The sequence below is a fragment of the Aphanomyces invadans genome (genome assembly GCF_000520115.1).
Source record: "Aphanomyces invadans strain NJM9701 unplaced genomic scaffold supercont1.9, whole genome shotgun sequence".
Lineage (NCBI taxonomy): Eukaryota > Oomycota > Saprolegniomycetes > Saprolegniales > Verrucalvaceae > Aphanomyces > Aphanomyces invadans.
In genome coordinates this window covers 1,409,258-1,435,020 of record NW_008580154.1, presented here as the reverse complement: position 1 = coordinate 1,435,020, position 25,763 = coordinate 1,409,258, and the positions used below count along the sequence as shown (strand labels likewise).

Here is a 25,763-nt window from a genome sequence, read left to right as displayed (position 1 = left end):
CGACAGATTTGACATGGAAGACTGCTCTTGAAAGTACCGCGATCCCAACGAATAACACTTCGATCCATTTCCAAAAAACAGAAGAATATTGACAGCACAAGGATCTAGTAACATTTTCCCCAGGGATAAGTCTCGGGACACTGCACTGTTATGTTAACAGTAGTAACAGGAGATATTACCGATCCATTTTCCCATTAAACCAACGAAAACAGCCATCAAGCCGTTTTTGACTGACACCAACAAGGACAGCAAATGAAATTTGCGATTAAGTTCGTTGGTACGAGCTTGGAGTTCAACAGCATGCTCGAATATGTGCAGTTGGACGAAAAATGGTTCTACATAACAAAGATGAACCGAACAATCTACCTTGTGCCTGGGGAGGAGAAGAAACATCGCACATGTAAAAGCAAGAGGTGCAATACAAAGGTCTAGTTTCAATGTGCTGTCTCGTCCTCGTTACGACTCTGCTACCGAAACTTGATGGGACGGCAAGGTCGGCATTTGACCGTTTTTAGTGTCTGTTAGAGCGCAGCGTTCCAGCGCCAATCGCGTGGCCGGGACTATTGAAACCAAGACTATGACTGTGACAAAGGACATCAATCGTCCTTTCTAGGTCGAGAAAGTACTGCCTGCAATCGTTGCCAAGTGGCCAGGTGACACCGTGTCGTGAAGTTGCAACACGACGGTGGCTGTGTCTATGTACCCCCGTAAGACTCGCTGCTGAACGAAGCCATGGCCAAGTACAAGTCTCTTAGACGGTCGATATCGCTTGCACCACAACCATCGAATTCCCCCGACACCAACGTTTTGGACTTGGGTTTCTTCGCAGCCATCCAGTCCCTACAACACCGCAAGTCAGCACGCAGCATTGACGAACTGGTTGCTCATGATGAAGAAGCCTGCACCGCTTACCTGTACGAGAGACTGAACCACACGTTCATATCGTTGCAAGCGTGCTTGGTTGAGACGATCGGGGTTTTCGGGGACAATGCCTACAAGTTGCCTCACATCGCCAAAGAGAAGCAAGAGCGCAAAGGTCTGTTACCTTAAAATGTGTCGTGTCCACAGGATGTTTTCGACACCGCAAAGGCAAGGTTGACCGGAATGTCATCCGCTGAGTTGGATCGTGTGTCGCAGCCGAGCTTAAGGAGGCCCGCTGCGTCGAAGAGCTGTCCCAGGCACTGGAAGCCATTGCTATGTGCGATGGTCTTTTGTTGTAGGTACAGGATCGCAGCAAAGTAGCCCAGGTCCAAGGTATTGGTGTCCGGGGAGTTTGACGGCTGGGAGACGAGCGAGAAATCCCAACCTTTCTTGCCGTATTCGTCGAAGGCGGCCTTGAGTTGCGTGTCCATGGGGTGACGTGGGCCCGGGCATTGTCGTGCTGTAGCACCACCGTCTTGTCGGGGCTTGGCCATTTTGCCGCAATCGAGGGTAGGACTTTCTCGAGAAGGAAGACACGAAATACATCCTTTGTAAGCGCGATGGACTTGGTTTCGTAGGAACCAGCCGGGCAGTTGATACTGGCGCGTTGAGCTGGTACTGACTCGAAGAACGACCACGTGCCTATCTTGCCATCCCACCACGTGCTCGTTTCGTCGATGCATCTTGGGCGCAACAGCACTGAGGAACACAACGCTGGTAATGTACCTTTTGCTTCTACAGGTTCGTTGTGGTTCGCGTTCCACAGGGACGAGGTAGTACTTACGAGTGGTCTTTGCTAGATAAAATCACTTCTGGTTTAGATGCACGAATGTAGCATGTCCGACAGAAGCATATCAGCCTTAACCATTACCATGGCAAACTTGAGGCGACAGTATTTGTTAGCGTCCGTTAGCACTGGACGTATCGCATTGGAGTGGGCACGGAACAACCCGAGTTTCAAGTATCGGTGCAATGAACCACGACTTATTCCTATTAAATGCTTAGATGAAGTTGCATATCCTGTCATACCAGTGTTTTCAGATATTGAACGAAGCGTTGTTCGTTGTGCAAGAGGCACCTGCAGCAGTTTGACCTAAACTTGCTCGGCAGTGTAAGCTATTTTTCTGCCTGCTTTGCCTTTATTTTTGTTTGCTACAGACACTTTCATGTTACCAAGAGAGACGTCTTGGGCCTTGGCCAACGCAATGATTCGGCGTATAGTAGACACGTGCCAATGGTACTTTGCTGCCAGCAACTGACTTGTGCCTTTAGGCAGCCGGGTGGGAAAACCGTTGTTGCTTTGGAGCAGGACTTCCCGAAGGATGGCTTCACGCTCCTCGTCAAGTCGGGCCGTGTTGATGACATTTTGAATGTGTGTCATTTCTGATGTATGCTTTATATGGAAGTTTGTATGCTGCCTTTGACTCGGCAAAAATGTCCGCGTTTTTGAGATTCGTGCTCAAACTTTACTCACTTAGAAGCGCGTAAAATTACAGTGATACCTCACATTTTGCACCCCACTCAAAATGAATCAACTGCATAATATGATTCGACGTCAAGTACTTGATGTGTAAATTTATGTTTGCGTTTTCTTTGGGTTTCCATCCGTCTGTTAGAATTTATATTTTGGAGATGGTGCAAAATGTGAGGTATCACTGTAGTAAGCTCTTGGCGTGCTCTGTGCAATGATCCAATCAGAGGTGTCGAATCAAGATTTGAGGAGGCATACGCACAGCCTGAATTTATCTTCAAAATTTAATTGTCACCCTCAAACTCGCGCAATTTTTGTGGGGACAGAGGGAGTCCTTTGTTTTGTTTTGTATGCGATGTTAAGAATGGTTTGCAAAACAGCAGCAAGAGACGGCTAAGCACCCGGAAATTGTGCACACTGGAGCGAAATGGAAGTCGTGTGTATAATTTCGTGCGGGCGGTGCCCTGGCGAGTTGTGGGCCCATTCAGCGTGTCACCGACGTTCAATCTTTCCTCTCGTCGGAAAAAGCGACGCGTGGCCGCGCCACTCCTTGACGAGGCAGTACAGCGCACTCTCTCAAGTTACGTTCGATGAAATCTCGTGTTTGTGTTGGGGTCGTGTCACAATCTCCGAACGGTGATGGGGTGAACATATCACAGCCTCGAGTGGTTTAACGTTATCTGTACTTGTGGTTAATCTTGGAAACTGATGACGTTTAACAAGGAACAAAGAGAAACTGTGGAATGCAGGTGCAACTTCATATCACCCGGGCTCGTGTGGTAAGGGACTCGATTCGGTGTCACACGCCTCTGCGGCCCGACTGAGACACACTTCTGTGGCAAGACCGAGTGCGAAGGGGAGGGCTGCTGCCTTTCGTTCTTTGAACAACCACATGCATCCCTGGACTGTGTACACGATGGGCACGATTCGGTGTCCATGGCTGGTAGGGCGGCGTGTGTTTGCGGTCGTTGAAGATACTGCGACGAACAAGACGCTTTAGGTTCCCCACACGCGTATAGTCCTTCTCCGAACCCTGGGGTTCCTTCCACGTCATCGAGTGAGATCGAAGCCATGTGATGGGTGCATGCATCTGCTTGCCAGACCGGCAATCCAACGCACAATCAACCCTGGACAGACCCCATAGATCGGTTATCCAACGGACAATCAATTCTAATTGGTGGACACGCACCGGCAACTCTTGGCGCAGTGTGGTGCTCAAATGGAGCTCCTGTCTGACGAACTCGGTGCTCTTGATGGCGTCCCGGCAGTCGTGGAGGCTGCTCTGCATCGGACGGCAGAGTATACGCGCGGCAGGATACGGGGTGCGCCATGTCGCCGCCACATATGTCGTTGTGTGAGACGTTCGCCAGAATTCAAGTCAAATTTGAGGGAAAACAGATGTAAATGTTGAAAATATTTCGAGAAACGACATTGTGGTAAAATGGTGAAAGGACGCAATTGTCAATTTCCATTGTTCAAAGCCATGTTCAAAGCGCTGATTGTCCTCGGTCTTGCCGCACAAGCCGCCGCGTTCCCGAGCTTTGTCGCCCAGGTGCCAAACGGCGATAAAGTCGCCGGCGTGGGGGCCATTGGTCACGTCAACCCGGCGGGCGGCGGCGCGCGCAATGCGTTCGGCCAGGCCTTCTCGAGGGCCGGCACCAAATGGACGCCTGAGCTGTGCCAAGCCGATTCCGACGGTGACGGCGCCACGAACGGAGAAGAGCTCGGCGATCCGTGCTGCACATGGAAAGTTGGCGCGACGTTGAGCACGACCACGGCGACCCATCCCGGCAGAGCTGACACGTTCACCGCAGACCAGCTCAAGACGCTCAAGTGTACGACTAGTCCGTCGACGACGGCCAAGCCTCTTGTGAGTGCAGCAACGACATCTTCATCCGTTGTATTTGCAGTGGCAGCCGCAGCGGTTGCCTTGTTTGTTCAATAAAAACGAGCTCTTTCCGCTTCACGTTGGTCGTGGATGTAGCTCGCCTCCGCATCGCCTGCTGGATGCGTCCTTCCTGTCACCGCCGACGGATGGAGAAGCAGAAATGGGTATAAGCAACACCCGTGATGATGGTCAACCTGGAGGCACGTGGCCAAGATGGCACAGGCGCATTGTCGATTTGGTATGACCAGATCGATGTCGAGGCGGAGAAGCGCCTTCGTTCTCTGTGCGTCCCTGGACCGTATACGTGTTGGGCACCATTCAATGTTCATGACTGGATGGGCTGTGTGTGCAAGCACGCGTTTGACAGCGCTGCGATGTACAAGACGCCAAGGGCGACTCGAGCATGCCCCTTCTCCATACGCCAGTGGTGCCCATGGATGTTTGTATACCTCTTCGTACGTTGCGCCGCGCATGCAGCTTGATCGTGACGGAGTCTGTGCTTCCGCAAAAGAGCGCCTGCGGGATGGTGATACCTTGGTCAATTCACGCGGAAGAACTCGATGCATTGCTATACGAAGGGCCTCCATTTCATGTGCACAATGGCGCGGACAAGAGATATCCTCCAGCTCTCCAGAATGCGCAACCAGGAGCGCCAGCACTAGCATCTACATCCATTGAACACACGACTTCTGGGAGAAGCGACCCGTAACGGGACCTAGCCCTCCTGTGACGCGTCGGACGACGGTCGGCGCACTGGAAATCCCTCGTGATGAAGGCGACACGACGGCGCGCCGTCGATCAGTGAATGCGCTGACGTCGGGACGGCGCCCATCACGCAGTTTTCATGCACTCCTGCGCGCGGTGGAGGGTACGTTGCATTGGAACATAATGGTGCATCCCGCCGTGAACTAGAGTTCGTACGACGTAAGGCTGAACACGTTTGGGCAGTCCAACTTGACTTTGTGCACGGGCTGGTGGAAGTGAATTTGCGTCGAGTCCGAGTTGCGCTAGGAGGAAAAATCATCAAGACACGATGAGGGAATAAGGGTGAGATCACGCACGTGGACTTTCGTGACAGACGACACAACACAGCCGCACTCGACGACTTCAGCGCCCAATTCCTTCATGAGTTGGCATGTTACAAGCAGCGTGTTCCCCTATGCGATCACGGACGTGGGAGCGCAACGCGTAAGGGAATGAGGCAGTACCGTTGCCACCAAGTCGTCAATCACAACGACGCGACTGCCGCGAGGAATAGCGTCGTCGTGAACTTCATACCGGCCGTGGTAGTACCCTGACGTGTAGTCGATACCAATCGTATGTCCGGGCAACTTCCGCGCACGTCGAACAGGCACAAATGCACCTATTTCGGTCGCCCCTCATCTGTCACCAAACAATTTGCACGAAGGATAGATAATGGTACATTTCAAGGCAAGTGCGACGGGTGCACCAAACATAAAGCCGCGGGATTCGACGCTGACGATGTGGGTGATGCGTTGATCTTTATACCGCTTCGCAAACGTGTCAATCGTGACTTGAAATGCTTCGTAGTCCAGAAGCAATGTGGAGACATCCCTGCGAACGTGTCAGGACGACCAACTTAAGAAGAAGGGTGCCGCACCAAAAGTCCGAGCCAGGTCGTGGAAAATCAGGAATCGTGCGGATCTTTGTCTTGAGGTACTTCGACAGCTCCTCCGGGTCATCGAGAAGGGCAGCGGTCGGGGCAGGCGGCGGCTGCGTCATGTCAGATCTTGCACTCATTTTGAAAAATGTATCCGTCCTGCTTCCATATCCGGATACCATCCATTCCTCCCGTGTCTCCTTATGCAACCCGACCACGGACGGGGCTGGCACCGGAGTGTCCCTTTGGCAAGCACCTTTTCGAGCGTGAGTGCTGTGTGTGCATACAGCGTGTCCACGATCCCATCGTCCACTCGAGCGTCCCATCGCGTTCATTGTGGTGTCGCGTTGCTCATGGTGGTGCAAGAAAAGCATTGGCATGACGTTTCACTCGCTGTTTTGCAGGTGTGCACGAATTCAGCGGCCTCTGTGGTTCTTTCACAGGACAGATCGATTGCAGCATCAAGGTGAGGTGCATCATGTTCATGGCGCAGGGCAAGCGATGGTGCCGATGGCCGCTGGTCAACCGTTTCTTTGCAGCGTCGTTGCAACCTCCGATGGCATCCTCTTACTGAAATCAAGTGCAATTCTTGCAGTGGGAAATGTCGGATTGTCAACGGAATTCTCGTCGTGACGAGAGTGATAGCGCTTTTGTATGAGGCACTGTATGTTATCCGGAAAACGATCAAGCATGATATCATGGTTGCATTCGTCTTGGTACGACCATGAGACATCCGGATAACCAAGGTTGGAGACTTGCTTCTACACCATCGCAGAGTCCGGCGGGGTTTCGGTGCCGTGGCTGGTGAGGGTGACTTCATTCGTGCTGCCGAGTCCGTCCGGCATGCGAGCTGCACCGTGATCTAATGCACGTTAACTTGGTAGGCGAGTGAATGATGACGTCGTCAAGTATGCCCAACTACAGCTACGTAGACAACGTGTTTCGAACCACCATGGGCTTGGACGAACCGTGGTGTCGGATGAGCGTTGCCGACGTGGATTCGGTGCGATCGTCGCGGTCGCTATTGCAAGTTGGCCCGATCTTCTCGTACGTTCAACGACGATCATGACACATTCACCAACGACATACGTTGTCACACGCACAGGGACATGGCGCATTGGAAAGAACGCGCGAACGAGTCCATGCGCGTAGCCAGTCGTCGCACGATCCATCTCTTGGAGTCGCTGGAGATGAACCCCGTTGAACGCAAGGCCACTCAACGAGCGACATCCGCCACCTTCATCCAAGAGGTGGACGCCGAACACTTGCCGCTTGACGACCATGACCGTGACTCGGCCACAGTTCCCGTCGTTTCCCACTCGGGATGGCTCATCAAGCAAGCTAATCGCACCCGATCGTTCAAGCGCCGTCTCTTCTTCATCCTTGGGCAAGAGCTGGTGTACCATAAGTCTCACGAGTCGTCGTACGCCATTTCTGGCAAAGTGAACCTATCGTTGGAAGGCACAGCAGTGGCACGAGTGCCCAACTTTGGCTTCAAGTTGCTCCAGGGCTCGTCGACGATGCTTCTGTACGCGCTGAACGATGCCGACCGCGACGGATGGATTCACAAACTGAACCAGTGCGGGGTGCCCACCATCATGGACCCCACATCTCCGTCCAAGGCCACTGCCTCGTCTTTGTCCACGACGGAAAAGAGGGTGGTGGCAGCTGGTTGGCTGCGAAAGCAAGGACAAGTCTTCAAGTCTGTGAAGCGGCGCTGGTTTGAGCTCACCGGGGCAGGCGGGCTGTCGTATTACCGGAACCCTGAATCCACTAAAGCCAAGGGCCTGCTCGAGATCACAATGGCGTCTACAGTAACGCGACTCGACATGCGCAAGACCGGCGAGCGTTTTAGCTTTAGTATCACAAAGAACGCCTTGGACAAAAAGTCGCGTGTGCTGTTCGTTCACGCTGACAGCGAAGAGGATCGGTCGATCTGGATTGCCGCCGTGTCCAGCGTCATCTTCGGCGGCGTCGACGACTTGCCGCCAACCACCCTCTCGTCGCCGTTGGTGTCGACGGATGGAAGTTTTCTGGAACGGTCTCTGAGTGACGAAGTGTCCCCCGTGCACAGCCAAACTGCAACCGACGACGTTGCGCCCGTCAGAGACGACAGCGACTTCCTGAGAGACGTCGCTCGCGAAGCCCAGCTCATCTTGATCTCGCCGTACTCACCGGAAGGCACAACCAGGTAGGTACCTGAGTGAATGGGACAGTGCATGGGTGTTTGTTGTGGCCCACCAAGTGTTCGGGTATTGGCCTGCGCTTGGGGTCACCCCTGGTGACGGATGGTCTTGAATGGGATGGTCATGTTTTGTGGATTCTGTTGGTTGGGTAAAACAGGTTGTGGAGTTGGCGAGAGTTTGCATGGATGTTGATGGCGGCGCCGTGCCGTTGCGGCTGGGTACATCTTAAATGTGTAGCTTTGCATGCATGTCGTCGAATGGTAGTGCTCATGGCGAGGTGCTAGCGAGAATTTTCTCAAGACAGTGCACCGCAAGACGTTGTGCTTGCAGTCCATTCGGCGGTTCATGGAGGGCTTGATGGAGTACATGGTGACGACGCGGATGCACTACTTTTGCGCGCTGTGCGGAGACACGGCCGTGGGGACCGAGGAAGGGCTGTTTGACGCGATTGCGGCCATCATTTCCGAGCAAGTCGAGGAGCGCGTGTTCTCGCCGATCCACAAAGTCGTGTACCAAGTGCTTGTCCCAAAAGCCGAGTCGAGAGCCATGAAAGATCGACTCGAGTTGCTACAGGGCCGAAAGCAAGCGTACTTTGGCATCAACCCGCAGTCGCCGTCCGGGTACGCGGCGGCGGTCGAAGCCATGACCGCCATCGATTGCCAGAGCCTTCCATCACGCAAGCGCAAGCAATTAGTTGTCGCGTGCAAAACGATCTACGCCGTGGCGGCCGCGGAAGGCTTGTACCCGGCAGCGGCCATGAGCGCCGACGACTTCATTCCCGCATTCATCTACGTCGTTGTCCAGTGCGGCGTCGAGGATGTCCTCATGCTCAAAGAACTCCTCGTGGCGTTCCCCCCCGTGTCCGATACGGGCGAGACAGCGTACTTTGTCACGTGCTTGGAAATCGCCATCGAGTACGTCCAGTCCCTTGTGCTCCTCCAAGAGCTCGAACTTGACGGCGACCGCCCCCTCGGTCTCGAGTTTGCCGTGGTCGAGCCGAGCGTGCTGGTGGTGACGGATGTCGCGCCCAACTCGCAAGCCGCCGTCTGCGGCCACATTCACACGAACGACGTCCTCATGACAGTCAACGGCAACTCGGTTCACGACCGATCGGTCGCGGACCTGGCGAAAGTGCTGCAGGCCGCGCAAGGCCCAGTCGCCCTCGCGTTTGTCAACATGAAAGACTACAAGAAAGTCAAGGCGTCGCTCGCCACCAAGTCGTAGTTGACCCTACAAATAATATTTATTGCAGGTTGTCGTTGCATTTATCGAGAAGTAGGCCGACTGTGCGTGGCGGTGCGCAGTTCGGCCTGCGTCCTGTGCTCCCCATGCCATGTCGAAGGGCAGGCAGTCGGTCGCGAGTGGAACTGTTGCCTGCGCATCCTTCTCGTTCGATTGCTGTGGCAGGTCTATTCGTCGTGCCTCCAAGGGATGGCCAAGCACGGGAAGGGTTCAATAGGTTGTGTTGACACGATTTGTTAGAACGTCTGTCGTCGGGCTGTCTCGAGCATGTCAGCTTGAACCATTTCGTGGACCAAGTCGTGGAAGGTCGTGGAAGGCTGCCACTGCAGCACCCTGCGGGCTTTGGACGCGTCGCCGAGGAGGAGGTCGACTTCGGCCGGTCGAAAGTACTTGGGGTCGACACGAATGACAACTCTCGCGGACGGGTCGTTGGCGACGACGCCGACTTCGTCGACGCTACCCTTCGGTCCACCTTCCCACCGAATCGGCAATTCCACCGCGGCAAACGCAATTTCGACAAACTCCCGCACGCTGTGGCACTCTCCAGTCGCGAGCACAAAGTCCTACACCAACTTGTTCACAACTGGATAGACGACAAGCGACTCAAACCTCGGGCGTATCGAGCTGGAGCATCTGCCACATCCCGACAACAAAATCCCGCGCATGGCCCCAGTCCCGCTTCGCGTCGAGGTTTCCAATGTACAGGCAGTCTTCGATCCCAGCACGGATCCGCGCCGCGGCGCGTGTAATCTGCGGCATCCATCAGGTCATTGGAGCTCTCGATTGGAGCGACGTTCGACGTCGAGAGAGGCACTTGCCTTGCGCGTGACAAATGTCGGGCCTCGCCTCGGACTCTCGTGGTTGAACAAAATGCCGTTCACACAATACATGTCGTACGCTTCACGGTAATTGACCACCATCCAGAACGCGTACTGCTTGGCGACGCCATACGGTGATCGCGGGTGGAATGGCGTGTCTTCGTTCTGCGGCACGGTCCGCACTTTGCCAAAGAGCTCAGACGTGGACGCTTGGTAAAACCTACGAAGCGCCAAATGACAATGGGATGCCAGTTCACCAGGGATATGAAGCGTACTTGGTGCCGGGGCGACCGCAGGTTCGAATCGCATTGAGAAGGCGCAACGTCCCGATGCCGTCGATGTCGGCGGTGTATTCTGGCATTTCAAACGAAACCTTGACATGGGACATCGCGCCCAAGTTATACACTTCATGCGGCTGGACCGTGGACACGATCGAGCACAGATTGCTGCTATCGGACAGGTCGCCGTAATGGAGAAATAGACGCACGCCATGCAAGTGAGGGTCTTTGTACAGGTGGTTGATGCGTTCTGTGTTGAACGAGCTCGAACGACGAATGATGCCGTGGACGATGTACCCCTTGGACAAGAGCAGTTCCGACAAGTAGCTTCCATCTTGACCAGTGATACCCGTGATAAGCGCCACGCGGTCCAAGCACGCATACTCCTTTGTTGGATCAAGGGCGTACCCGCTAGGGAGTCGTTGGCGAGCTGTCGGCTGCGTCGGCGCTGATGTGTCGGTACATGAACCGAGCAAGGCCATCTTCTCCTTGTGCAATCCTTGGATATGGCATCCGGATAATATGACCCGCATTTTTGATCCGGTTGATCTTCTCCGGATGAGTTGTCGAGTGTTGGTCCAAATGGTGGTCATTTTGGAAATCGCCATCCACACCCTTGACCATGGTGGCGTCATCGCTCCTTGTTCGGCGACTCCTTGCCAAGCAAGCGCACAAGCTCGCGGCAGTAGCGCCATGCACAAGAAGCTTCTCTTCTCACTCTGCAGACGTCTGGGAAACCATCACACGTCGCGATGGTGCGAAGCACGTCGAGTTGGAAAGAGATGACGGGTTTGTGAATAGGACAAACCGTGTACTACAACCGCGTGACTAAAGAGAGCACTCGCACGAACCCGTTCGCTGCCAACAACACCGCCTCGACTTTGTCTGATACCACATCTCTATCAACAGTCTCGACATTACCTCCCCCTGTCTTGGAAACGCCCCAAGACTCGACAAAGTCCTTAGAAAATGCCGTTGTGTACACACCAATCGACTTTTCCAAAGCCGCTCAAATCGTGGGCCAAGAGTCTCAACTGTACGTTGTTCATACCTGCCTGTCTACCAAGTCTCATTCTGCTTCGTAGGGTTCATGTAGGTTGCTGACCCTATTGCTCGCATCGTCAGTTGAATGTGCATCACGGTTGCGCACTGCATTAGATCACGTTGGAACCAAATCAAAAACTGCGCGCGGAAAGTGGCGCCATGATTTATATGACCGATGGTGTCGTGATGGACACGCACACCGCCGGTGGCGTGCAGCAGGGATTGAAGCGGTAGGTTTTGCCTTCGACCGCCACGAGCAATGTCGCCTCAGTTGCAACTAGGATGATGACGGGTGAAAATTTCTTTGTGACCGAGTACACGTACACGGGGGCGACGTCCGGCCAAGTTTGCCTCGGCACGTCGGTTCCGAGCAAGGTACTGCATGATAATCTCGTCTTGGCAGTTCTCTGCCAAGAAAGATGCCGCGTAACTCACGGGCGTTCCCTGCAGATAATCCACATGAACTTGGCCGATTTTGGCGGGGCGTTGGTGTGCCAAAAAGGCGCCTTCATCGCTGGGTCTCACACCGTCGGCATCGAAATGGTCAGAGATTTCACGATCGAACGTCATGCCAGTAGCTCCTGATATCACGGGCGTGGTCATGTGCAGGAGTTTACGAAGAATTTCGGCGCGGGCTTCTTTGGGGGCCAAGGGTTCATCTTGCAGCGACTGACGGGACCAGGCGAAGCGTTTGTACGGGCATCGGGAGCCCTCATCGAGCGGACTTTGGTCCCTGGTGAAGTGCTGCGCATCTCGAGCGGTTGTCTTGTGGCGTTTGAGCCAACGGTGCAATTCGACATCCAGCGCATGCAAGGCGTCAAGAACGTCATGTTTGGCGGAGAAGGACTGTTTGTGACGACGCTGACAGGGCCGGGGCGAGTGTTCCTCCAAGGCCTGCCCTTTGATCGCATGGTGTCAGAGATTGCGAGCCGCGTACCCGCAGGCGGTGGAATGATGTTTGTGCCTGGATTTGGCGGCGGTAGTGTTGGCGGTGGCGACGCGAGAGGAGCTGCTGGCGAAGTTGCCGGAGAGGACGCGGCGACTGCGGACGTGCCCGACGTCGACTCGACGAAGGACTCGACCACGTCAGAGGAATCCATGTTTGGGTACGACGGCGCAGATGCTGAAACCGTGGGCGACGACCCCAATTCGTTTGTGACGGAGGAAGACGACGGCAGTGATTTGGGGGACGCTGCCGACGGCGTTGTTGACTTTCTTAAAAAGTGGTTCTAATCCAAGTACCCGAGGAAGCCACTGTGCCTTGGTGGCATCACCACCATGGCGTTCGTAGCTTGTATGGACGTCGGTGCTTGTGCTTGGCTCAGTGTGATCAAAGTTTTGAGGGCTTCGGCTCGACTTGGCAACGACGATAGTCCATGGAGATGTCGACTGTGTAAGTCGTTTATCGTGAACTGTCTTCTGCGATTACAACATGCCCAAGTTATGCAGCCAAGCTATTGCGACGTCGCAGGACACGACCGAGGCATGTGGGACGACTGCTTCGTTGTTCAGCACGCACGACATCCCGTGACATTGTTTTGCACCGGAGCGTGAAGCCACACAGGACGTCTCTCCTACTACACAGCCGCGCACTACAGGATGGCCGTGGTGGAACCGCCGCTCACTCAGGTTGTGTCCAGCTCGGCGACGCGTTAGCATCCATCGCTGTGACCGTCATCTCATTCGGCAACATTCCTCGACTTTAACGTATTTCAACATCACGTTTTTTTGTGCGTTTTAATGGGGTGAAAGGTTCGCCTCATTTCAATAGGTGTCGTACTTGAATGAATCGTACATAAGTTCTCGTCTGCCAACTGGACAATCCGTCCATCGAGCGGCATAAAAGCTGTAGCTTGCCACAAGACTGTCGCGCAAAGCGCAACACGCTAGAGCGAGTGGCTGCGCAGAGTGCAAAGACAGCGTCGACTCGCTGATCCTTGAGAACTCTTCGTGGTCGACAAAAGTTTCTGGTAGATTCGAGGCGCACTTTAAAAAGTCGTAACCGGTGGCGTCCAGTGGTTCGGAATGGACCAATCAGACGCCGTCGATCATTTCCCGGCGAGCGATCCATTTTTCAATTTGTCATGGCGGCGGCATCGGCTCCTCAGTTCGTGTTGGCGAACAACGACCTGGATGAAGGCCTCGGCCAGGACGGCCGCACGGCGCTCGAGATCTTCGTGACCAAGAACAACGGCGTCGGCTTGACCTACGATGACTTGATCCTCATGCCAGGTACTGTGCAGGCATCCTGGCCTAGTGGCCCCGAAATCTCACGACGTATTGTTGCAATGCAGGACACATCAACTTTGGCGTGGACCAGGTGGATTTGCGTACCCGAGTGTCGCGCAACATCAGCTTATACTTGCCCCTCGTGTCATCTCCCATGGATACAGTGACGGAACACAACATGGCGATCAGCATGGCGCTCCACGGCGCTATCGGCGTCATCCACTACAACATGACCGTCGAGGAACAATGCCACGAAGTGTACTTGGTCAAGAAGTTCAAGAACGGATTCATCACAAACCCCAAGTGCCTCGCTCCTAACAACACGTTGGCGGACGTCGACACGATCAAGGCCGAACTTGGATTTGCTGGCATCCCCATCACCGAAAATGGCAAGGTTGGGTCTAAGTTGCTCGGTATGGTGTCGAGCCGCGACATCGATTTCATCGAAAACCGCCAGACCCCGCTGAAGGACGTCATGGCAACCAACCTCATCACGGCGCTCGAAGGCGTCAAGCTCGCGGAAGCCAACCAGATACTCAAGGAGAAGAAGCTTGGCAAGCTGCCCATTGTCAACAGCAAGGGCGAGCTGGTGTCTCTGATTTCTCGTCGCGATTTGGTCAAGAACCGTGATTTTCCCCATGCATCCAAGAACGCCAACAAGCAGCTATTGGTTGGTGCCGCCATCGGCACGCGCCCCAACGACCGCGATCGCGCCGATGCGTTGGTCGCTGCTGGCGTCGACCTCCTTGTGATCGACTCGTCGCAAGGTGATTCGACCTTCCAGATCGAAATTTTGCAGTACCTCAAGAAGACCCACCCCCATGTGGACGTGATCGGTGGCAATGTCGTGACCATGCGCCAGGCGAAGAACCTCATCCTTGCCGGGGCTGACGGCCTCAAGATCGGTATGGGCAGTGGTTCTATCTGCACGACGCAAGAAATTTGCGCCGTTGGCCGTGCTCAAGCGTCGGCTGTGTACAATACTGCCCGCCTTGCCGCCAAGTACGGCATTCCCGTGATTGCTGACGGCGGTATCTCGAGCTCCGGACACATCATCAAGGCGCTGTGCGTTGGTGCTTCGGCCGTTATGTGCGGGTCGCTCTTTGCAGGCACGGAAGAAGCCCCTGGCCAATACTTTTTCCAGGACGGCGTGCGCCTCAAAAAGTACCGTGGCATGGGTTCTGTGGAAGCGCAGAGCCAAGGTTCGGCGAAGCGGTACTTTGGTAGCAACGCTGTTGTCAAGGTTGCCCAGGGTGTGAGTGGTGCCGTCGTCGACAAGGGCTCGTTGAACCGCTACATTCCTTACCTGCAACAAGGTATCAAGCACGGATTCCAGGACCTTGGCGCCCTCAGCGTGAAGACCCTTCACGAGCAGCTCTATTCTGGCGAACTCCGATTCGAAATGCGCACGCCGGCCGCTCAGCGCGAAGGCAGCGTCCATGGCCTGCACACGTACGAGAAGCGCTTGTTTTAGGCGGAACCGTAATGCAATTCATCCCGACCAACCTGTAATAACACTATTTACATTCCACTGTTGGAATTTGACCGGGGCTGTGCCAGTTTGGTTCGGAAATCATTGGTTCCACATGGCATCCAGAATTCAAATATTGGTGATAAAAGGTACAAATTTCGCGAATTCCTCATCTCGCAAGCCGTCTAGGTACATGACCACGAAGAATATTCTGTGGACGATGCAACACAGTAAATATTATTGGATACAATAAAAACAGAAATATCATTGATTGGTGAACTGAAGAATATTTCGAGGTTGCATTTATTAGTGTACAATACACTATTTTGTTTTGCGTGAAATAATTGTTGCCGCAGCCGCTGCGTTTTCATCCATCAGGGCACGGTCGACATGATGGACGGCAGAAAGCCGTCATTGTTCAGCGTGGGCAAGTGCCTCAATCCAACATGTGGAGCTTCCACCCTGAACCAGTACGTCCACTACTGCGATCGGTGGGCATGCCAATTGCTTCGTGGCTTGCTGCTCACTTGCGAGGCATTCGGAAATGAAGACACGCAGACGTTGGAGGCGCCATACCGTGCCGAAATGGCTGAGAACGCTGAAACAGAGGACGACAACGAAGAGGTCATGGTGCATTCTGTGATTTCGTCAAAGAAGCGACCTCTCGAGGAGTCGCATGGCGCGTCCAGAGCTGAAGGCCCAGTCAACACTGCTCCTCCTCCGGACGTCACACTTGCTGCCCATGCTCCTCCTCAGATGCCCAACGACGACCAGTATAAGATCCCCAAGAAGAAACGTGACGTAGTAGTCGACAACGTACCAATTCCCAAGAGAAAGCGCCAAGACATGCCGCGACGGACAGACCCTCGTCGACCGACGACGTCCAGCCACGACCGAACTCGTCCAGGCGCCGCGGCCGCCGCTCCGTCCAACCCATTCGAGCGTCTCGGACCCAATAGCAGCATATTCAGCCAAGGGTACGAGAACTCGGCCGCGAACAAGAAGGCTGACAAAAACACGATCATCTTTCAACCGGGCGATAATGGGCAATCGCCGCATCCACGGCACAAACACCCCACGGCGACGGCAGGTGCCAAGGCAGTTCCATCCATCGACCCGAGTGTACCAAGACGGGTTTCGTTCCATTCTGAATGGATTCAGCCAGCGTCCACGAACCTCAGGCGTGTTGTCGAGCCCGTTCCAATTCTAAAGATGCCAGACGACAGCTCGCGAAAACCGGCGGCAGGATCTAGAACCAACGGTGACCGCCCTGTGGCAACGGGTGGTCGGTCAACGCCAGCTGACACGGACAGGAACCAGGGCCGTGGCGGGGCATCCAAGAACCAAACGATATCCATGACAGAGTACAAAAAAGCCCGGCAGGCAGCGACGGTGGAGGACGATAAGGACGCGGCCAACAAAGTGAAGGAACGACCAACGGACCCACGTCGTGCGATGAAGCGTCCGGACGCCGCTACAACCGCTGCACTACCTCCACCTCCTCCAACGCAATCTCCTCAAGCGTTGTCGCATGTGTCAGCACAGCCATCCGCAGTTGGCAATTCAACGTCCTCGTTGCCACCGAGTAAAGCGACACCCCGGCCGCTTCCACCCACTGACCCACGCAAAAAACAACCCGTTCCCGCTCCCCTGGCATCCTCTGCCACCCCTTCCCCAGCCAATGTACCCGCAAACAGGCCACACGACCCACGAGCGCGCCCTCCGGTTGGTGCAATACTTCCAACTCCCGTCGACACCCCCCGAGCAACGGACCTCCCGCCTTCTGCCGAGCCCGCCCACAGCTCACCGCGGCAAGACGTCAACATGGACGAAGCCGACGACGACACTTCGTGGATGTTGGAAACTCCGCCATCCAAGTATGCGACCGGCGCATCCAGCGCGGCGGCGTCCGCCCTACCGAGCGACAAGTATGACATCGACATGAGTGGCGTGCACGACGCAGGAGACTCGTACGGCGACGACGAAGACAGTGATGACGGCCACTCCGACGTCAGGAGAACTCGGAACGGTCCAGAGCCGTCGCTCCACCCCCTCGAAGGAGAGTACATCGAAGAAGAATACGGCGAGGACGAAGTCGACCAAGAGCGGCCCCCGTTGGCCGTCCTTAAGTTGGCACCTGATGACCTGTACAATGTCGTGTGGCTGCTCTACGGCCGGGTGCACACGGCTCTCGTCAGCACGAAGCCTCCGCTAACGAAGAAAGCCGACTCGCATGCCCACTTAATGTCCCTCGTGCGAGATGTCGAAGCGATTCGCGACGCGCCGATTCGAGTACGCTGGCGTTGCTCGAAACTTGCAGTCGGCGTTCATTCGACATGTTTGTAGGTGACGTTTGACATCCGCGACCGCATGCGAGGGCACGATTCCCGCACCGAAGTGAGCGTACGGGTTGGCAGTCACCTGATCATGCACTACCTCGACAAGGGCTCCGAGTACACGGCGCTGCGCTCTGTCTTGCCCGCGCTGTACATGCAGTGCTGGGTGTGGAACATGATTGTAAACAATGTGCAGGCGGGCCTGTACAACACCCTGGACCAAGTGCTCAAGAAGTCGCGGTACTACGAGGTAGGCCGGAGCGATGTCCATCTCGGAAGAGGGTCGTGATGTGTTCTCGTGGTCAGTTCAACGCGGACGAGGGAGAGGACGAAGGGTCGCGCGTACTCGACGATGGCTCGGTCTGCTACTTCAAATGCATCTTTCGACTCCAACTTGGCCACGGCACCCACGAAAGTGATGTCGAGATCGCCAAAACGAGATGCTACGACAGCGCGTGGACGTTGTTGCAAGCAATGTGCAGCCGCATCTCGTTTATGTACCGCCCGCTCGAGGATGGTCGCGACGACAAAGGCGTCGGACCAGATCGCCCCAATGGCGACAACGCCGCCGCCGCCAACATGACGTCGTCGATGGCCCAAATGAAAGTCGACGGAGGAGTCAACTATATCCCAGTAGCGCCAGCATCCACCACCAACGAAACCCGTCTCGCGCACAAAGAGCGCGACGACGACTCGCCTGGGTCGTCCCCGATTTACGCTCCCCCCATTGTCCTTGGTCGGCTTCCTGACCAGTTTTCCGACGACGACGATGATATTTACGCGTAACTCGAAGTTCGTGCCCCTGGAGCTGACCCGTAACGCAGTCGGCGCCTTTGCCCATGTAGAACGTCATGTGTTCGCTGCGGGTCGAGTTGGCCAGCGCGCCGGCCATGAGTGTTGGGCCTGTAGTTCAATGAAACCATGCAGGGTGGACGTCCCCATCGCGATCTTAACAGCGCTCGATGCGGCAGCCGGGCATGCACATCAGAGAGGTCGGTCGGTGGAGCATTCCTACATAGGCACCCCAACTCGGCGCCAAATGCGATGTGGCGCGGACTTCAAAATGATTTTGCGTAGTAGTAGTATTAATAGCAGAGTGCGTGAAAGTCTAGTAGGTTACAGCAACATGGCAGCCAACGCGGCGGCACCGACGGACACGATGTGGAAGGCACCGGCGGCACTCGTCACGGACGGGGCACCAGGGACTGTGGGCTTCCCAGGAGCGGACGTGGCGTTCTTGCCAAAGGCACCCGTGGTGTTGGTGACGAGTGCGGTATCGGGGACCTTGCGTTCGGCCTTGGGAAGGGTGGGGAAGGCGGCAGCGTTGGCCGGCTTCTTCACACACCCGGCGGCATCACTCGTACACACTTCGCACACTTGAGCAAGGAGTTTGCGGCGGCACCCGAATTGGGCATCGTAGCACTTCTTCGAGTTCAAGTAGCAAGGCGGGTTCGCGTCCGACAGCTCCTTGACCGTCGGGAGCGGCGTCATGAGCGAGTTGGGCTTTTTCGCGACTTGGTTATAGAACGCCATGAGAGCGTTGGACCGCTCTTGGTTGGCCGTGCGGTTGAACGAGTCGCGCCAGAACGGGATCGAGTTGTTCAAGTCACGCGTATCGTACTCGACTTTGCCATCCTTGCAAAATTCGACAAAACTCGAGTAGTTGCGGCCGGACGTGCCGTACGGCATGGCCGTGATGCCGACGAGGTCGTCGATCGAGACGTACCCCATCACCTCAAACGAATACGTGCAATTGATACCGTTGGGTTTGGTGCCGCGGGGGCAGAGCCCGCCCGACTGCACTTTGCGGCACGCGTCCGTTTTCTTCCCAAACGGACTCAGGTAGCACGAGTTGGGAAACGAAAACCAAATGTTCTCGTCGTACGGAGCGCGCGGGTCGTCTTTGCGAGGTTCGCCGCCGATGAACGGTCCAAGCTTCGGGTAGCTGTCCACTCCGTCGATCTCCTTGCACTCAGCAGGGACAGGGGTCGCGGCATTGATCGGCGTGCAGATGCCGTTGTCCATGGCGACAAACGGGCCGTACTCGGGCATTTGCGAGTCCTGGAATTCCGCCAACATCGCATTGGGCTGAACGATCGTGATGTTGTAGAACCAAATGTAGCTCATGTTGTTCTTGCGGTAGCACGGCTGGTTGACGGCGTAGTCGATGCCTTCGGCTTGCAAGTACATGAGGGCGCCTTCAACACTGGCCGTGTTGATCGTATCCATCGACACGCGATATCGGTCTTGGAACGTGATGGCGTCCTTGACGAAGTCGGCGACGAACGCGTTGTGTCCAGGGCCGTTGTCGTAAACGGGAGCGAATGCTTGCACACGGGCCTGGATCGAGTTGACAGGCTTCATGGACCATGTCACAGGGTCCGCGGCAAGCGCGGCGGCGGCGGTGAGGCCAAGGACAGATGTGATGGTCGACAGCATCCAGAGATGTGCGCACCACGAGACCGATGCTGAAGTGAGCTCTTCGTGCCACAAAAACACCGCCGCCCTTTGCTCTGCCTGCCCATTACGCTACCGTGTGTATCGGTTTTCCCGACTTGCGATTTACGACGCCGGCTGGAGGTGGTTTCGGGAGATACCGGGTTATCTATCCGGTAAATTGGCTTGCGTATCTCGACTGTACATCCAGTCACGTTCACATGGCGGTCGCAATCCAAGCACGATGATTGTCCTACCTTCAGTGGCATCGATACTCTTATGTACATGCCAACGATCTCATAGGCATCGCGCTTTCTATCGCGTTGATTGACTTCTGCTCCAGAAGCACATTCTTCATGGGACGTCCCTGATGTGCATGTGTATGCAATGAATTGAAGATTTGCAGCGGGTTTTCCATCAAATACCCGGTAACATGGAGAGGTTGGTCATCTCCCCATTGCTCACTCGTACGCAGATGGCGTGCGGAAGAAAGCAGTAGGCGTCCTGCGTCGGCCGGCGCCGTCGGAATAGACGCAGTACTTGTTTGTATGAGGAAGAAACCAGGTCGTCGCATGGGATGCCGTGTGCTCATCGCGGGCCCCACGATCTCTCTCCCTTGCACTGCTTCGTTCGGACAGTCGAATGTTTCTGCTGGAACAAGCATGCGTTCTCGTCCATGGCAGGAACACACTCGAAAAATTCGATTCCACCCGAAAGTTGCGTCATAAATCCAGCTGGCATTCCGTCCTGCTCGTTGTGGGGGGTCACGGCAGGGAGCCCACCGCTCGAGCGCTGCATAACCACGATGCACGTGGTCTTGGTGTCTCTATCGGCGCCGTTGTGATGTGAGAAGGTAACTCGTCATGTGCAACATTGACACTGGGTGGCTAACGCGATACCCGCACAACACCGCCACCCGCCACCTGCCTTGCCATATGCCACTCTGAACGCGATGGGCGGCAGAACGGCGACCTGTCGGCGCGAAACCAGCGCATGTACAACGGGAAAAGAGACTGCTTTGCTACCTAATGCGCCATGCACACGCCGACGACGTATCGCCCCGTGCCATTTCGTCGGGCGTTGTTCCGAACAGAACAAGCTTTTATCTTGGAAATACTATGCGTACACGACAACATAATCGAGGTGGCATCCCATACGTTTTCCAAGTATATTCTGTGGTAGATCCACAACAATGGCGAATATAAAGTGGTCGGGGCAATCCATACCAATCCAGAAAATGCCGAAGTTCGTTGGAGCCCGAGCAACAAAACCGACGTCGTGCATGGAGGCGCCGCCGCCGGGATGCAAGTGGACCCGACTACGTGGACCATTGACATGGAATTCGCCTCGACACCAAGCCCCCGCGAGGTGTTGGAGCTTTACGTTACATGCATTTCTCCATGGCGATGGGTTCGCAATCATGACGCGAATGGCCGCAAGTCCGTTTGGGACATGCTGGAGGCCTTGACACATCCTGTGTTCATGGCCTTGTTTTTGGAGTGGGTGGCACTCGCTGCATCCTTTCAAAGTACCACACAGAGCAAGGCGCGGACGGTGCTTTCGAAGGGACAACCCTCCAGCGTTCGTCGTGACCTTGGGTGGAAAATGTGACCTTGGCTACTGTCCGTTCGCGTGCAAGTTTTCCGCCATCCATACGAATAAGTCATGACACTAAAGCATTCATGCACGTTAGTGGAGAAAGCTCCTTGGTCGGTGAGACAGAGTGAGGTTGCTCCACCAAGCCTTTCTGTCGAGCCTACAAGGCCCTTAGGACAGAAACTTGGCAGTGCGCGGCGCGAGGCACACGACCATCGTTGCAGAGCAGCCACACCGCACCGAGAAACGGAAAATGAAAAAGTACCCCAGGGAGGCCCAGGTGGCGGGTGCTCGAACAGAGTTGACTGTGGATTGCGAAGGGAAGAGTCCTATATTAGCCAAAATCACAGATCGACGCAGCAGTCGGCCGCTAAATCTTGAGCGTCACGGAACACACTAAAGTCTATCTGGGATTTCGTCGCTTAATAGTCGGAGCCTCCGCCGAACATGTCCATTCCGCCGCCCAAGTCAGCATCTTCTTCTTCCTTCTTCTCTTCCTTCTTGGCCGGGGCCGCAGCGCCAGCATCGGCAGCGGCAGCAGCGGCAGGGGCAGCAGCAGCACCACCACCGATGGCACCACCGGACGTGATCAGTTCGAGCATCTTGCCGTCCTTGGACAACAAACCGGCAAACAACGTGGGCCAGTAAGGTTCCACTTCGTTGCCCGAGGCAGCGATCACGGTCGAGAGGGCTTCCGACGTGATTTCGGCTTCTCCATCGAAGAGGATCAAGGCCGCATACGACACGGCAAGTTCATCGTGTTGTTCCTTGGTGATGGCCATAGCTCCCTTTACTTCACAGTGCGATAATAACGCTGGCTCCGACGCCCCCGCGAATCGGTTGGTTCCAAGTCGAAAACCTGTTCAACTCAATAAACCTTTCACATTCCATTTTGGCTTCCGGATAGTCGTCGAGATATCCGGTCCTGGCCAGCGACATTTCACACAAGTGCAGGTCACAGCCCCGCCAAGCACAATCCGCCGCGGCACAAGTGGCAGCCAAGGACAAAGACGCGTTATTCCATCAGCAGACTCGCGTACAAGAGGGAGATTGCGACTGCTACGCTTCGTTTGAATCGACCCAAGGCCACGACGAGATGGGCTCGCACAACCACCACCGGTTAGCCGCCAGTGCCATGTGCCAGTGGATATTTCTTTGAATATTCTTCCCATCTCTGGGGCAAATTTGCTCGTGCCGTTGGTGGTCGAGCCACGATGGAGCCGTTCACCCGTCGTGGGCGACGATTTGTGTAAAATACGACGGGGGGGGTTAGCTTATCGAACGAGGTTTTTTTTGCTCGACGACGAGGCCGACGCTGTCGTCGCACCCCCGCCTTCCTGTGTCTCTATCACGATCTTCTTCTTGACAAACTCGAGGAGGTCTTTCGCCGCCCTACCAACACATCCATGAGCCACGCGATCCACATAGTCCCATGGTCGTACTTGTAGTAATTGGTATCTGGTGCGTTGTACAGCATCGAGTTGTCGCACATGAGGACCAAGTCGTCTTTGAACGCTGCTTTCGTCGCGTACAAGTTTTCGTCGATTTTCTTTTGAATCGTGGAGAGGTCGATGGGGTGCTTGACAAAGTCCAAGTAGTCCGTCACGACCGTCACGTCCACGGGTTCGTGGAACGGCCACGCGCTGCGATGGTTTGAAAACGACTTCCACATCGACTGGAGTTGTTGTTTGAGTGTGCTCGAGTCGCGGCTCCTACAGTCCGCAATCAACATTCGTCCCACGCCCCTCCTCACGTACGTTCGGCTGCTTCGAATCAACGTCTGGCTCCACCCGGCCTCCTTCACGCCGGGCACGGCGTGGATGTTGACGAGCCGCGAATCGCAAAACGTCGTCAGGCCCGGGTACACAATGTCGGCCTTGGACCGCTTCTTGATCTCGTCCAGGATCATGCTGCGTTGGCGGTGGACCATCGACGTGATCTCGAGGTAGTTGATGTTGTGGTGGATCTGGCACTCCATGAGGGTGCCGCCGTCGTAGTCCTTGATGTACCCGAACCAGTTGGGTTTGGGCATCGACACGACCTTGGAGAAACCCTGCTTCTTGAAGTACCCGATCGCGTAATTGTCGGCGTACGTGAGAAAGTGCGTCAGCCCTTGCGACTTGACGTACTCCTTCAGGTGGTTCATCAAGCGCGTGCCGTAGCCCTTGACCTGCTCGCTTGCCGTGATCGCGCAAAATGCAATCTCGCCAAAGTGGTTGACCACGAACGGCCGATAGCAGATCCCGCCGACGACTGTCTTTTTGTTCTTGAGGATCACCATGCTGTGGTGGTTTCGATCAAACACGAGGCGAACGATATACTCCTTGGGCATCTTTGGAAGCTGCTTGGAAAAGATGTTTTTGAGCGTCATGAGCTGCACCATGCGGTCGGGGGTTCCGTCGTTCCGGATCACGCAAAACTCGAGCAGTCCAGTGTCTTCCTCCTTCTTCGCCATCTCGTCACGTGACATGATGGCGCTGGCCAAGTCGTCCGACGAAGCGTCCGCAGGGTCAACGTCGTCGTTTCCGTTGGCATCTTCGCGCTTTCGCTTGAGCGGAGATGACGAAATGACAGTTGAAGATGTCGTAGTGCTGTCACGTTGGCTTGCATTGGCGGTGACAGGTGTTGCGGTATCTACAGACTGTGCTGGGATGTGTTTCATTGTGCACGGAATGGCATTGTCGTTCAACGCTTCGTTGGTAGAAGGAGCTGTCGATTGCATAAATGCGTTCAATACATCTGCAGCAACTGGAGCGGAAGGTGCGTCTGCGTCAGCAGATGGGGGGAACGAGGATGTCAGTGAATTCTTGCTGTCGCTTTGCTCGCTGGTATATGTTGCTGAGGATGCGTCGTTGTCATGAGGGTTGCTGTCAAATTCGTTCTGCTCCTTATCACGGTCGAGTGGCTGTACAGACGCCACATTTGTTGAGTCAAGGTGCTCGACTACTACCTTCGTTTCCGAGTCGGCTCTTCCGGGGTCGAAGTCAGCGCCGTTATCTGCCTGCATGTCCACGTCTTCCACGTGCCTTTCGCCTGCTGAGGTGATGGATTTCACTTCTTTGGTTTCCACGTTCACTTTTGTGGTGGCATGATGCTCCTCGACTTCTCCACGCTCGGTCGACGACATGGGTATCGCCCGCACGATGTGGTATCGATGATTCTGTTTTGCCTCCAAAATTTAGCCAATCAGTGCATGCAAACGCTTTATTTATGGCCAATCAATTCATATTCAATGACCGGATAATATTATCCGGATTTCTCGAACACACCCACTGCAAGATACGAATTCACGACAATTGCGCGAAGATCACTTGACGTCCACAAGCGTGCTTCATGGCAAGGACCAGTATGGGGTAATACGGCCGCTGGATTAGTCATATATCTCGCCGCCGTCAACCAGAATCACTTCATGCACTAACTTCTCGTCGTCGGTACTGACGCCGGCCGCTTCCATCGCATCCACGACATGAAATCCGTCGACAACTTCGCCAAACACAACGTGATGGCCATTTAGTCCTGGAGACGGAGCGAGCATGATGCAGAACTGCGACTTGTTCGTGTTTGGTCCGTAGTTGGCCATCTGCAAGATATAACGTTTGCTATGGGTGAGCTCGAGGCCAGCCTTCTCATCCTCTGCGATGGATGTGACGACAATCATTCCAAAAGAAGGGACAAGGACAAGCAAGTCCTGCGTACCAAAGGTATCGTCGCCGCCGTAGATGCTTTTGCCCCCGTAACCTTTGCCATACTCAAAGTCGCCGCACTGGACGATGAATCCCTTGAGAATTCGATGGCACTTGGACTTCTTGTACGAATACCCAGGAACGTTGTCCCCCGTGACCAGTGCCCGAAAGTTCTCTGCCGTCTTGGGAACCAGGTCCATGTAAAGCTACGATTGACGTGCCAGTGACGTCGTAGAATGGCGACTCGGGCACGCAAACCTCGGTCGTGATTCGTCCAATTGGAACGCCATCGATTGCCACATCTAGCCACACATAGCGACGGCCACGTTGCCTTGTCCAGTTTCGAGGCACAATCGTCGACGGTGGAAATTGTGTTGCTGTCTCGGCTACGTCGTCATGGGCGGCTGCTGCGTCCACAAGTGCTGAAGGCTTGCGAACGTCGACATCAAACCCATTATGCACTGTTGACATGAATGCAACAACAAGCAGGGCCAGTCCCGCGACCGCAGAGATCGCAGTCGCGACATTTCTTTGCTTGTGTTC

The 25,763-nt window shown here is 55.0% G+C and overlaps 12 protein-coding genes across 16 annotated transcripts; 5 read left to right on the top strand and 7 right to left on the bottom strand.

Annotated features, from left to right (window-relative positions):
• Positions 1–695: 695 nt before the first annotated feature.
• Positions 696–1,352, bottom strand: H310_05618 (hypothetical protein; the record flags this gene model as incomplete). The annotated part of the gene is made up of 3 exons (XM_008870377.1): positions 696–840; positions 913–992; positions 1,083–1,352. 3 exons carry the CDS (start codon positions 1,350–1,352, stop codon positions 696–698), a joined length of 495 nt encoding a protein of 164 aa, XP_008868599.1.
• Positions 1,353–3,838: 2,486 nt separating this feature from the next.
• Positions 3,839–4,453, top strand: H310_05617 (hypothetical protein). The gene has a single exon (XM_008870376.1). The coding sequence runs from the start codon at positions 3,876–3,878 to the stop codon at positions 4,335–4,337; it is 462 nt and encodes a 153-aa protein (XP_008868598.1). The 5' UTR covers positions 3,839–3,875; the 3' UTR covers positions 4,338–4,453.
• A 371-nt stretch (positions 4,454–4,824) lies between these two features.
• On the bottom strand, positions 4,825–6,037 carry H310_05616. Of its 2 annotated transcripts, XM_008870374.1 has the most exons (5): positions 5,902–6,037; positions 5,704–5,855; positions 5,489–5,643; positions 5,342–5,437; positions 4,825–5,287 (listed from the first exon to the last, which is right to left on the bottom strand). In XM_008870374.1, exons 1-5 carry the CDS (start codon positions 6,021–6,023, stop codon positions 5,189–5,191), a joined length of 624 nt encoding a protein of 207 aa, XP_008868596.1. In that variant the 5' UTR covers positions 6,024–6,037; the 3' UTR covers positions 4,825–5,188. The 2 variants fall into 2 exon arrangements, with proteins under 2 accessions (XP_008868596.1, XP_008868597.1); XM_008870375.1 differs by having other exon boundaries at positions 5,342–5,643.
• A 630-nt stretch (positions 6,038–6,667) lies between these two features.
• Positions 6,668–9,355, top strand: H310_05615 (hypothetical protein). Of its 3 annotated transcripts, none has more exons than XM_008870373.1 (4): positions 6,668–6,781; positions 6,834–6,948; positions 7,007–8,092; positions 8,372–9,340. In XM_008870373.1, the coding sequence occupies exons 2-4, from the start codon at positions 6,854–6,856 to the stop codon at positions 9,309–9,311; spliced, it is 2,121 nt and encodes a 706-aa protein (XP_008868595.1). In that variant the 5' UTR covers positions 6,668–6,781; positions 6,834–6,853; the 3' UTR covers positions 9,312–9,340. The 3 variants fall into 3 exon arrangements, with proteins under 3 accessions (XP_008868595.1, XP_008868593.1, XP_008868594.1); XM_008870371.1 differs by having other exon boundaries at positions 6,672–6,733; positions 6,786–6,948; positions 8,372–9,355; XM_008870372.1 differs by having other exon boundaries at positions 6,672–6,705; positions 6,786–6,948.
• On the bottom strand, positions 9,306–10,913 carry H310_05614 (GDP-mannose 4,6-dehydratase). The gene is made up of 4 exons (XM_008870370.1): positions 10,423–10,913; positions 10,148–10,367; positions 9,939–10,079; positions 9,306–9,892 (listed from the first exon to the last, which is right to left on the bottom strand). The coding sequence occupies exons 1-4, from the start codon at positions 10,905–10,907 to the stop codon at positions 9,566–9,568; spliced, it is 1,173 nt and encodes a 390-aa protein (XP_008868592.1). The 5' UTR covers positions 10,908–10,913; the 3' UTR covers positions 9,306–9,565.
• A 114-nt stretch (positions 10,914–11,027) lies between these two features.
• On the top strand, positions 11,028–13,157 carry H310_05613 (hypothetical protein). Its single transcript, XM_008870369.1, has 7 exons — positions 11,028–11,180; positions 11,227–11,461; positions 11,511–11,517; positions 11,584–11,699; positions 11,751–11,844; positions 11,920–12,012; positions 12,079–13,157. Exons 1-7 carry the CDS (start codon positions 11,048–11,050, stop codon positions 12,700–12,702), a joined length of 1,302 nt encoding a protein of 433 aa, XP_008868591.1. The 5' UTR covers positions 11,028–11,047; the 3' UTR covers positions 12,703–13,157.
• Positions 13,158–13,547: 390 nt separating this feature from the next.
• On the top strand, positions 13,548–15,229 carry H310_05612 (inosine-5'-monophosphate dehydrogenase). Its single transcript, XM_008870368.1, has 2 exons — positions 13,548–13,701; positions 13,764–15,229. Exons 1-2 carry the CDS (start codon positions 13,554–13,556, stop codon positions 15,170–15,172), a joined length of 1,557 nt encoding a protein of 518 aa, XP_008868590.1. The 5' UTR covers positions 13,548–13,553; the 3' UTR covers positions 15,173–15,229.
• Positions 15,230–15,515: 286 nt separating this feature from the next.
• On the top strand, positions 15,516–18,451 carry H310_05611 (hypothetical protein). Its single transcript, XM_008870367.1, has 3 exons — positions 15,516–17,461; positions 17,516–17,755; positions 17,812–18,451. The coding sequence occupies exons 1-3, from the start codon at positions 15,560–15,562 to the stop codon at positions 18,289–18,291; spliced, it is 2,622 nt and encodes an 873-aa protein (XP_008868589.1). The 5' UTR covers positions 15,516–15,559; the 3' UTR covers positions 18,292–18,451.
• A 118-nt stretch (positions 18,452–18,569) lies between these two features.
• Positions 18,570–20,084, bottom strand: H310_05610 (hypothetical protein). Its single transcript, XM_008870366.1, has one exon. It carries the CDS (start codon positions 19,942–19,944, stop codon positions 18,622–18,624), a length of 1,323 nt encoding a protein of 440 aa, XP_008868588.1. The 5' UTR covers positions 19,945–20,084; the 3' UTR covers positions 18,570–18,621.
• A 1,759-nt stretch (positions 20,085–21,843) lies between these two features.
• On the bottom strand, positions 21,844–22,394 carry H310_05609 (hypothetical protein). Its single transcript, XM_008870365.1, has one exon. The coding sequence runs from the start codon at positions 22,317–22,319 to the stop codon at positions 21,960–21,962; it is 360 nt and encodes a 119-aa protein (XP_008868587.1). The 5' UTR covers positions 22,320–22,394; the 3' UTR covers positions 21,844–21,959.
• Positions 22,395–22,415: 21 nt separating this feature from the next.
• Positions 22,416–24,692, bottom strand: H310_05608 (hypothetical protein). Its single transcript, XM_008870364.1, has 3 exons — positions 23,295–24,692; positions 22,980–23,249; positions 22,416–22,929 (listed from the first exon to the last, which is right to left on the bottom strand). The coding sequence occupies exons 1-3, from the start codon at positions 24,662–24,664 to the stop codon at positions 22,812–22,814; spliced, it is 1,758 nt and encodes a 585-aa protein (XP_008868586.1). The 5' UTR covers positions 24,665–24,692; the 3' UTR covers positions 22,416–22,811.
• Positions 24,693–24,847: 155 nt separating this feature from the next.
• H310_05607 lies at positions 24,848–25,763 on the bottom strand. 2 transcript variants are annotated; one of them, XM_008870363.1, is made up of 3 exons: positions 25,479–25,763; positions 25,234–25,426; positions 24,848–25,170 (listed from the first exon to the last, which is right to left on the bottom strand). In XM_008870363.1, the coding sequence occupies exons 1-3, from the start codon at positions 25,689–25,691 to the stop codon at positions 24,908–24,910; spliced, it is 669 nt and encodes a 222-aa protein (XP_008868585.1). In that variant the 5' UTR covers positions 25,692–25,763; the 3' UTR covers positions 24,848–24,907. The 2 variants fall into 2 exon arrangements, with proteins under 2 accessions (XP_008868585.1, XP_008868584.1); XM_008870362.1 differs by having other exon boundaries at positions 24,848–25,426.

Coding starts and splice junctions, on each gene's coding strand:
- H310_05617 (XM_008870376.1), top strand. CDS start 3,876: ATGTTCAAAGCGCTGATTGTCCTCGGTCTTGCCGCACAAGCCGCCGCG.
- H310_05616 (XM_008870374.1), bottom strand. CDS start 6,023: ATGACGCAGCCGCCGCCTGCCCCGACCGCTGCCCTTCTCGATGACCCG. Junction 5,856..5,901: donor CGACCTGGCTCGGACTTTTG/GTGCGGCACCCT, acceptor ACACGTTCGCAG/GGATGTCTCCACATTGCTTC. Junction 5,288..5,341: donor CGTCTGTCACGAAAGTCCAC/GTGCGTGATCTC, acceptor TTTTCCTCCTAG/CGCAACTCGGACTCGACGCA.
- H310_05615 (XM_008870371.1), top strand. CDS start 6,794: ATGATGACGTCGTCAAGTATGCCCAACTACAGCTACGTAGACAACGTG. Junction 6,949..7,006: donor CAAGTTGGCCCGATCTTCTC/GTACGTTCAACG, acceptor TCACACGCACAG/GGACATGGCGCATTGGAAAG. Junction 8,093..8,371: donor TCACCGGAAGGCACAACCAG/GTAGGTACCTGA, acceptor GCGAGGTGCTAG/CGAGAATTTTCTCAAGACAG.
- H310_05614 (XM_008870370.1), bottom strand. CDS start 10,907: ATGGCCTTGCTCGGTTCATGTACCGACACATCAGCGCCGACGCAGCCG. Junction 10,368..10,422: donor TGCGGTCGCCCCGGCACCAA/GTACGCTTCATA, acceptor GGCGCTTCGTAG/GTTTTACCAAGCGTCCACGT. Junction 10,080..10,147: donor CGACATTTGTCACGCGCAAG/GCAAGTGCCTCT, acceptor TGGATGCCGCAG/ATTACACGCGCCGCGGCGCG.
- H310_05613 (XM_008870369.1), top strand. CDS start 11,048: ATGGTGGCGTCATCGCTCCTTGTTCGGCGACTCCTTGCCAAGCAAGCG. Junction 11,700..11,750: donor GTGCAGCAGGGATTGAAGCG/GTAGGTTTTGCC, acceptor AGTTGCAACTAG/GATGATGACGGGTGAAAATT. Junction 11,845..11,919: donor GCACGTCGGTTCCGAGCAAG/GTACTGCATGAT, acceptor CGTTCCCTGCAG/ATAATCCACATGAACTTGGC.
- H310_05612 (XM_008870368.1), top strand. CDS start 13,554: ATGGCGGCGGCATCGGCTCCTCAGTTCGTGTTGGCGAACAACGACCTG. Junction 13,702..13,763: donor TGACTTGATCCTCATGCCAG/GTACTGTGCAGG, acceptor GTTGCAATGCAG/GACACATCAACTTTGGCGTG.
- H310_05611 (XM_008870367.1), top strand. CDS start 15,560: ATGATGGACGGCAGAAAGCCGTCATTGTTCAGCGTGGGCAAGTGCCTC. Junction 17,462..17,515: donor TTCGCGACGCGCCGATTCGA/GTACGCTGGCGT, acceptor ACATGTTTGTAG/GTGACGTTTGACATCCGCGA. Junction 17,756..17,811: donor AGAAGTCGCGGTACTACGAG/GTAGGCCGGAGC, acceptor TCTCGTGGTCAG/TTCAACGCGGACGAGGGAGA.
- H310_05610 (XM_008870366.1), bottom strand. CDS start 19,944: ATGCTGTCGACCATCACATCTGTCCTTGGCCTCACCGCCGCCGCCGCG.
- H310_05609 (XM_008870365.1), bottom strand. CDS start 22,319: ATGGCCATCACCAAGGAACAACACGATGAACTTGCCGTGTCGTATGCG.
- H310_05608 (XM_008870364.1), bottom strand. CDS start 24,664: ATGTCGTCGACCGAGCGTGGAGAAGTCGAGGAGCATCATGCCACCACA. Junction 23,250..23,294: donor TTGATTCGAAGCAGCCGAAC/GTACGTGAGGAG, acceptor TGCGGACTGTAG/GAGCCGCGACTCGAGCACAC. Junction 22,930..22,979: donor CCAGATACCAATTACTACAA/GTACGACCATGG, acceptor ATGTGTTGGTAG/GGCGGCGAAAGACCTCCTCG.
- H310_05607 (XM_008870362.1), bottom strand. CDS start 25,691: ATGTCAACAGTGCATAATGGGTTTGATGTCGACGTTCGCAAGCCTTCA. Junction 25,427..25,478: donor TTGGACGAATCACGACCGAG/GTTTGCGTGCCC, acceptor CGTCAATCGTAG/CTTTACATGGACCTGGTTCC.